Source organism: Salmo salar, chromosome ssa19 (assembly GCF_905237065.1).
Source record: "Salmo salar chromosome ssa19, Ssal_v3.1, whole genome shotgun sequence".
NCBI classification, from domain to species: Eukaryota; Metazoa; Chordata; class Actinopteri; order Salmoniformes; family Salmonidae; genus Salmo; species Salmo salar.
Genome location: NC_059460.1, coordinates 53,632,687 through 53,642,246, shown reverse-complemented (window position 1 = coordinate 53,642,246; position 9,560 = coordinate 53,632,687). Strand labels below are relative to the sequence as shown.

At 42.0% G+C, this 9,560-nt stretch overlaps 1 protein-coding gene across 1 annotated transcript; it reads right to left on the bottom strand.

The window, feature by feature from the left end:
• Positions 1 to 1,880: 1,880 nt before the first annotated feature.
• sost (sclerostin) lies at positions 1,881 to 8,517 on the bottom strand. Its single transcript, XM_014159161.2, has 2 exons — positions 8,030 to 8,517; positions 1,881 to 5,152 (listed from the first exon to the last, which is right to left on the bottom strand). The coding sequence occupies exons 1-2, from the start codon at positions 8,346 to 8,348 to the stop codon at positions 4,731 to 4,733; spliced, it is 741 nt and encodes a 246-aa protein (XP_014014636.2). The 5' UTR covers positions 8,349 to 8,517; the 3' UTR covers positions 1,881 to 4,730.
• Between the last annotated feature and the right edge of the window lie 1,043 nt (positions 8,518 to 9,560).

The following is a 9,560-nucleotide window of genomic DNA, read 5'->3' as shown; positions in this document are numbered from 1 at the left end:
CAGGAACTGTCTCTGAACCCACTAAAGTTGATTTGTGTGGTCCAAATATGAGCCTATTGCACTCTCTCTTTTAATAGCTGAGGTCCCCATAGACTTTCTGCACCTGGTGCTAAGAACGTCATTGATGGCCCTCGTATTGAAGAGTAGTTGCTTTAGAGTAGACGTAGAAGAGGCCTGAGGAAAACGAATTGTGTCTGACCTCCCATACACCCTCCTGTTTCCTCGGCCTGCCGAGGTCAATGCTAGGTCCTTGTGGAGTAATAACCTGTCGATTGTGTCTGACCTCCCATACACCCTCCTGTTCCCTCGGCCTGCCGAGGTCAACGCTAGGTCGTTGTGGAGTAATAACCTGTCGATTGTGTCTGACCTCCCATACACCCTCCTGTTCCCTCGGCCTGCCGAGGTCAACGCTAGGTCGTTGTGGAGTAATAACCTGTCGATTGTGTCTGACCTCCCATACACCCTCCTGTTCCCTTGGCCTGCCGAGGTCAACGCTAGGTCGTTGTGGAGTAATAACCTGTCGATTGTGTCTGACCTCCCATACACCCTCCTGTTCCCTTGGCCTGCCGAGGTCAACGCTAGGTCCTTGTGGAGTAATAACCTGTAGGAACGCGGTAATGCAGGGCAGATGCTTTTGTCAGCATCAATCTGTTTAGGTACTACTACTCATGTAGTCCACTTAAGTACCTGTTCTTGAATTACTGGAAAACTTAGTCGGATGCCAGTAGTTTGAGCAAAAGCACGGCATGCCTGTTGTCTTGGATAGGGCTTGATTATGACATAACGAGTGACTGTTTTGAATGATCAAATCAAATCAAATGTATTTATAAAGCCCTTCTTACATCAGCTGATATCTCAAAGTGCTGTACAGAAACCCAGCCTAAAACCCCAAACAGCAAGCAATGCAGGTGTAGAAGCACGGTGGCTAGGAAAAACTCCCTAGAAAGGCCAGAATCTAGGAAGAAACCTAGAGAGGAACCAGGATATGAGGGGTGGCCAGTCCTCTTCTGGCTGTGCCGGGTGGAGATTATAACAGAACATGACCAAGATGTTCAAATGTTCATAGGTGACCAGTAAGGTCAAATAATAATAATCACAGTGGATGTCGAGGGTGCAACAGGTCAGCACCTCAGGAGTAAATGTCAGTTGGCTTTTCATAGCCGATCATTCAGAGTATCTCTACCGCTCCTGCTGCAATGAAACTAAATATAAATTGTTAGTCATTGGTACGGGTAATGACAAGCACTCACTTATAAAATAGTTTCCAGTGGGTTCTCTGTTTTTTATTTACTACAGTTCCACATTCGTTTGGTCATCCAAAGTGCTGTAGTATTGTAGGTGCCAGTTATGATAATTCAGAATTGCGTTGGTCGATAAAACTGTCATAAACACCTCATTTGGTGCACTGGAGTGCCTGACTCCAGTAAGTCTTGGTAGTTGTCTGGAAGCCCAAGTTTTCAGTGAATAAGTGCAGTACTGTAGTGTGCTCCAGATACAACATACACAAAGTCCTAAGATAATGTGAGGAAAGACGCGTTTTGAACTTAAAGTCTTTTTCAATGTGTGAACCTTTAGGCCTTGAGGGAGGCGAGAGGCTGTGCAAGAATAACAGGCTGAATGACGGCTATGGCTCATATCCATCTCTGTGAACGAAGCAATGTTGCTGTTGTGACTGAGCCGCTAACATCTCACTCGTGAATTCCTCTTCCTCTCCTTTAGTGAGCCGGGCCAGACATTCCAAAGAGCTGCTACACCTCAACTTCCTAATTGCTGATCTTTGTTTACATGAGAGATACGTTTAGCGTGAAGGTAAAGACAGAGGAGAGAAAGGCCTTGTCAAAGCAGCCCATTCAGAGAAGAATGATAACAAACACACTTACTTCAAATATACCTGCCTCTACTTTATTTTTGTACTGTACAGTATTTCATTATTATCTGAAAGTCACTATTATTTTATGTGACAATAATGGCTTCATCATTTACTACAAGAAGTTGCATAAATAATTTAAATGTAGAAATAAAATATAAATATGCAGTTCATTCTTTGTAACAGTCCTTCTTTGAGTCTCTGAAGTACAATCAGGCTATACACGGACAACTCTGCTTACATGACAAAATCCCTTCCAGTTGCTATTTCAAACACACAATTGAACAAGAAGCAAACATTGTCAGTACAGTTTAGAACACCAAAACAAGGAAGTATTATGAGAGAATGGCACAACGGAATGTGGACAATAAGCTGAAAGGTTCATAGTATTCTTAATTAAATACAGCTCAGTCTGTAGTAGGGATGAGAAAGGGGAATGGGTTTGTCAGCATGGGCAAATTGGGGATCCAGAACTTTTTCCTGTTTGTCTGTCTGTCTATGTGTGTCTGTCTGTATCCTGTGGGATGGCAGCAGCCAATATAAAACAATTCTGATTTAGTTTCAGTCTTTTACCTCATTCCTATCTTTCCTGTCAGTTCTATTCAGAGATTTCACTGTAAAAATGAACTGTCTAACTCATTAAAGAAATTGACTAGTGGCTATTCAAACATTTCCAACGGTAAGTAGAACTACAATTTTAGAAGTGGTACTAACTCATATGCCACTTAATATTTTTAAGAACTGTTAACAAATATTAGGTTATTGAGTAAATATAACTTTATTTATTTGTGTTCTGCTAATCTAAAGTTATTGAGTCTTTACAAGTAATGATTATTTCATATTTTAAAGTCAATCTAACATTAAACATTACTCAATAAATTGTTGTTACTTGGTTCTATTTTGTTTTACATCTTTACTTAAAATAGTAAAGTAGTTGTCAGACATTGATATTGGAGTAAAAAACACTTTGTGCTGATATAGAATTGTTACGTATTTTTACAAGTTATGAATACCTAATAATGCCACATGGCTCTGTTTGTATAGGATTGTCGGTAATAAAAAAAAAGTACTTTATGATACAGTACTTTTACACAATGTATGCATGTTTGAAGAAAGAAAAGTATATTTCTAAAATAGTATTAAGCAGTTTTTTGTGCTATGAAGTGTAACAGATTATGGAAAATGACATCAAAACCATCAGGCAAATGTACTTTCAATAATGAGACAAGAAATTCCCACTATCAACAAAGTCACTCTGATTGACAGAGGCAAATGCAGAATCATGTAATGCTTACAACTCTACCTCCAGTTACTGCTAGAGGAACGAGCACTGTTCTCAACAACGCCTGCTAAGGTGGGTTAAAATGACAAATTGTCAAATACATAAAACAATGTTAGACACGACCGCTGAAAATTACTAACAGAACTACTTACTACTTGCACTTGAAAACGTAAGTTGAAGGGACCCTAAATGTTTAGGTTCACTACAACAAATATTCATGCTAAAGTAACTTCAATTTTTATAGTTCAGAATACATAATGCGATTTCGTGTCAAATAGTTCAGAAAACCCAAAACAGTTAAGTATTTACAACTTAAAAATATAACAATATGGGTGATGATGTCACTTTATTACTTTAAGTATATTGAACACTGCATAGTTTGAGTTGGGTGGTTTCCATCCCAAACATTGTTAGCAGAACTAATTGCTATTTACAGTGTAGGGCTGATAGTCAGAGAAGTGGAGTTTTTTTTCTCTCCCTCACCATCTAGGTTCTCAATGAATAGAATAGGGATATGGCTAGTTGGTTGCCAATGCTATTTGCTGCTAACAAATGGTCTCCATTCAGGGTGTAGTTGAGCATAGAATGCTGTGCCTCAAGGTAACAACAGGCACAATTGCTGGAGCCTCCACTACACATGAGGATCTTTTGTGTGTCTGTGTGGTTTCAGCAAACAGGAACTAGCCATGTCTAGAGGAAATGGCTTTTCATGACTCAAATCCTAAACACAGGAATGGGCTCATTTAGTCATTAAGATGGGTCACTGGAATGCCCAGTCACCTGTTTGACCGCAGGCACCCTGGTCTTAGAGTGCTGACACAACCATTCCCCACCCCTCTCTCTCCCCCTATCTCTTTCACCATCACGGGCCACTAGGGCCACTGGGCCAGGGGCCTTAACTGACAGCTCCTATACGGCTGCTATGGAGTGAGGAGGACCCTGGGGGGGCTCCTGGTGAGTGCGGTGCTCCCCGGGCTGTCAGGAGGCTGCGTGGTCTGGGGTCAGCAGCCCACCTCCATAGCCTGACACCCCAGTCCTGCCACATGCTGCTCAGTACAGAACACCCAGCCATAGAGGCGCTAGAACACAGTTAGGCCTATAGGGTTGAAAAGTGTCTCTGTGCTCTATCAGGCAATGTAGCCTGCCCGGTGGATGTTTTGACAAGTGGGGTTTGAGTTTAGGTGCACCTCTTGCTGTAGCGAAGGTGGATTCTCTTAGTGTCTGGGTCAAAGGCTGTTAGCTATAAACCGGAACATGTAAAATACTGTACACTTCCATCCTAGCAGTGTTCCACCTTTCCTGGCCAGTCACATGGCCTTCCCTGGCATTCTGTCGACTCATTTGGTCATGCAAATCAAAAGTTCAGAAATATTTTGGAAAATAGGCTGCAAAATCTATAGTGCCTCTCTGGTGAGAAAGACTTGTGTCAAATCAGTCCAACAAACAGCTTTACAAATCCTTTTTTTGTTGAAATGGCTCTTCTTCTCCCTCTTCCAGTGAAGGAGCCGTGTTGGGTGTGTGTAACATGTGCGTGTGTACTGCTTTGGTCTCTGTCCGTGTACGGAGGAAGGAAGAGCATCCTCAGTATGAATTGCTGACCAGCGTCGGTGTGTTGCTTTTGTTCCGACTCCCAGGCAGCCGGGTGCGTTTCTTGTCACGTCTGGGCTTGGCCTCTGAGGAGCTCTCCTTGGCCTCTGACTGGTTGTGGTGGCGGCTGTAGCGTTTGCACTTGCAGGAGGTGACCACGCGGATTTTGTAAGTCCGGTAGTTGCCGTTGGGGCACTGCAGCTGCACCCGCTGGGTTCGGGAGTGGGCTGGGATGCAGCGGTAGTCAGAGGCGCTGCTCCGCCACCATTTGCCGCGCATGATGGAGTTGGGTAGGAGGTGGGCGGGCATGCACTGACCCGAGCACACCAGCTCCTTGACGGGCTTGGCACTGCGGCAGGAGCCGTCAGTGATGTAACGGGTGGAGCGCAGCTCCCTGCAGCTCAGCTCCGAGGCACCTGGGGTGAAGAGGAGGAAATGAGGTTTACACACTCTGTGGCATCGCTCCAAATCAAACACTTTGAAGACGATACGACTCGAGGGACAATCTTCCATTTAACTATTCAAGAGTAGAGAGCTATACAGTTGTGTCTCCGTGTGCTGAATGTGTCAAAAACGCATGGTTCCCATTGTTCATATACTGTTATTCCTTTATTCTAAGAACTTGGTTAGTTTGCGTGTGTGGAGCTGGGCTGGGAAATGGAATATGATTCAGAATTTAAATAATCTAAAATGTTCATAAACTCTTCCTTCTGTTTTAGAATTGATGTACAAATGTACAAATCCAATTCAAAATCAATACTGTCACATTTGTTTGGTGGAAGGGCTCAGTATGAGGTGGGAAATTAGTTAAACTCAACACTGACGTTGATGCATGATCTGATGATGACTGTTGCCTGAAAATAAGGTTGGATGTGGAATTCCAGCAAGCAGAAATCAGCTGATAGCAAATCCAGAACAGAATGATATTGAACAGCTCAATCAAACATAATGGAGATTTAAGTTGGAACCAAAGCTGCCATACACAATGCAGGCCCTCCGTAAATGATGTGAAGATTGGAAACAGTCTAAATGCTTGCTGTACAAGTATTTTAATTCCAAAATGAACAATTTGACAATTGGAAACAAGCAAAACGAAGAGAGCATAATCAGTGCATGACTGGTAATTCAATATTTTGGCCATGGCCTTTTCTCAACAGCCCTATGCATTAGTTATTGTTATCTTTCTTTACAAGTGGCGTGCAGAATAGCAGAGGACGTGTCGGTATGGAAACTATACACTCGGAGAGGGATCTGTTTTTCTTTTGTAGCTTTTCTTTTGCGAAAAGGAGAACAAAGGATTTATGGAAGGATGACTTCCTGATCTGGTGTTTTTGTGTCTCGGCTGCTCGGGAGGCCACAGCATAACGGCTCTGCTCTGGTCTCAGGTCTCTCTCAGAGTGCCGACTGCTGAGCACAGGGACCGGGGAGGGACTGAAGGGGGAGCCAGACAGACCCCACTGGGACCATGGAAAGAGTCATGGGAAGATATGGTCCTCCCAGAGGGAGGCAGATAGGCCTATGAGGAAAACCTTTATCACGTGACCCATTAGATCAGGGGTGCTCAAACTTTTGGACTTAGCGGGCCAAAATATAATCTGAGTGGTGGGCAGTGGGCTGAACAAATAGACATGATCTATTTAGAAATACAAAAGGTAAACCATAGCTTTTTAGTAAGCAATCATAAAATCCCATCACATCATTGTTTCACTATCTCTCTGTTGATGGATATTGCTCAGTATAAGAAGAGATTTAGAAATGTGCATTTTCTTCCAAACCCACTCTGAAGCCGTCTGTTGTTTATGAGGTGTTCAAGTATTATGTCAAATGTATCTCATAGTTCAATACAGCAATTTAGATCCTCGGGACAAGGTTTGTCATTTGTACTCTATGTACAGTCTCTATTAGATTTGAAATTATGAGACTGGGAGAAACTGTGAAAGAATGACATTTTGCATCTTGAATCCATGAGAGGCTATTCAGAGATATTTCCTCTGTACAAATCAGCATGACTACAGCAGAACCTTTACTGGCCACAGGTGGGAGTCATTCTCCAGCACCCTGTTGAATTTAACCAGCAATTTCCAAATACCCTGAAGAAATCCCCTAAGAACAGAAACCCTGGCATTTTCTTTTTGGACACATGTTGTTGCGATTAAATAGTTATCGCATAGGCAGACCTTGACTAATTGTATGAAAGAGAGGGAAATAGCACGGAGGATAGAGTGAAAACCATGATCTCTTGTAATTCCACCTCTTCAGATTGTGTGAGGAGAAAACCACAGGCATATAAATGAACGTGTTGCTCTCTTGGCCTTTGCGTAGCAATCATCTAACCGCAATCCTGCTTCCTCCATTCAACAGTACAGCTGTTCCAGTCTAAACACCATTGTCCAGCATCAACAGGGAAAGCTGCAATTAAAAATGGCCCCTGGGGTTTCTTAAGCTTTATCCATGATTTGATATTGACTATTCTATATAGAAAAGTAGCACTTTTCGGCACTTTCAGAAATTAAATGAAAAATGATTGGATGTTCTGGGTGGTCTTTGGAGGGTTTCTTTGGCATAATGATTCACATAAACCACACAGGTGAGGTATCATTCTCCGGGTTATTGTGTGACCATACTTTGAGAATTGAATCGATACATTGCACATGTTTTAAGATTAAAAGGATGTGTGTGGTCTTACACATGGACGGAAACGAATTAACCCGTGCGTAAAGGACTACAAGCTATGCTGGGAAATGAAATGTGTGGTGAGTGTGCGTTATTTGAACAGTACAGACGGTCCAAAAGCTATGTGCTTGAGAACATAATGTCAATCCAACATGACACATTATTAGATACTGTAAAAACGCCTCGGTTTACCATAAATTAAAAGCGCTCTTTTTTCACCAAGTGATTGCTCATATTTCGCACGAGTACAGTACAGCACAGCTGTTCATAGATATCCATGAAATATTAGCACCATCCCAAGCTGTTTATTTTAAACGTTTAGATGTTATATAAGTACCACTTATTCAAACAAAGCGTTACAGTAAAATTCAAATGAAATATTATTAGATTGATCAAACAATATCAAATTATTCAATGAAATTGATTAAAGATGATCCATACAGTTTCATCCTTTCTGAAGACCAATCTCACATTGTACGGGTGGTTTACATGTTTTACAAGTAATGCGAGTTATGATTACAAGTAGGCCTAATCATAATGCGCCCCGAATATGGACATGTAATCCTCTAGTCCTAATAGCTATGTAGGCTACCAGATAACGTTCAAAAGGAAATACTCACTATAAGAGGCTGTGTTTGCTGAAGATCTTCTTCCCCCGTGTTTTGGTCGATTCATTGTATTACTGTTATTATTAGAAGCCTGTAGTATTGGTTGCTCGGGAGGCTGTGCGTTTTCAGTATATTCTGGTATGATTTCTGTAGCATCGTTTTTTAGTACCCTCCATCCTTGCACGACCGTACAACATCCCTGTAGCAGCAGCAGCCCGGTGCTGGAGACGAGGAGCGCGAGAGACACCTGCATGCTTATCGATCGGCCGTAGAGCGGGTAAAAAACGTCGGGTAAGATGCGCTCTGTAACAACTTCACCAATTCCACCCATACAAGAGACGTTGACGCTATTTAAATACCCAAGCTTTCGTCAAAACTGACAATTAAGAGCTTACACAAAGTGGGAGGGGTCCAGCCCCAGCCAAATTCATTTATTTAAAAAATGGTGGGGAGGTGCATGGGCGCTCGCAAGGAGAGGTGAGCACGGGTTTGAGTAGGTTGGCTTTAGGGAGACAGCGCATCCACCTCCGTCTCTGGTCTCTTTGAGTTCTTGTAACGCAGCTTTTTTCCTTCGTGATTAACGCACTATGTGTCTCAAAAGTATAATAGTTGTTTTTAAGTGTTCTGTTTGGAAAGTGATGCAGGGCGCAGTCGGGAAGACGATAGAGTGACGTTTCATGGCTAGGCTGCTTCCCTCTCCATCATAGACAACTTTTGATAGCTAGCGCAATTTTGTTTAAACAATTATAAGTAAAAAAAATAATAATAATAAAAACATGAATAATAGGGTAACAAATAATTGCGAAATTGTGAAATTCGTACCTTTTGACAGGTCGCAGCAGTCTATTTGCAATATTACTCGTTTGTTTTATTACATGTATTTTGTTGTTTATTGTAGGCTCGTGTATCTGCTTTGGAATTAGTGTAGACTATTGACCAAACATTTATTGCACAGTCATAGACCTCTTGAAAAAGGATCTAGAAATGTAACACCATTCTTCTTCAGACAACTCATAACACATTATCACCATTTTCTTCCTGATTCTTTGATTCACTGAGAATGACAGGTCCTATCCTGTATCTAGTGTCTGGTACTCTGGTTTTAATCAAATTATTTGGACGGAAAAGTAGATTCCAGCAAACTCTTGGCATCCTTGAAATCACAGTCTTTCGATTGGAAGTGCTGAAAGATGGAGGCTCCATTGTACAAATGCTGCCCCCTTGAGGGACAATAAACAAATAAACTGTTCAGTGGAAATAGATAGGATTTTGACGGGGCTCTGATCAACATGACATGTTCTCCTATTGAAGTTATGTTGAGGAGGATGCAGCGGACGTGCCCAGTGTGCTGCATGAACACACTCACATTCTGGAAAAATAGTACTGTTCATGACACATTGTCACCTATCATTCATTTTGGGAACTGAGCTGTGGTCATAATGAGATGTTTGATGGTTTCCTTCTAGCTTTAGGCGTATTCCCACTGGGCACAGACATCAATTCAATGTCTATTCCACGTTAGTTAGTTCGACATAATTTAATT

Coding starts and splice junctions, on each gene's coding strand:
- sost (XM_014159161.2), bottom strand. CDS start 8,348: ATGGGTGGAATTGGTGAAGTTGTTACAGAGCGCATCTTACCCGACGTT. Junction 5,153..8,029: donor AGCAAACACAGCCTCTTATA/GTGAGTATTTCC, acceptor TCTTCACCCCAG/GTGCCTCGGAGCTGAGCTGC.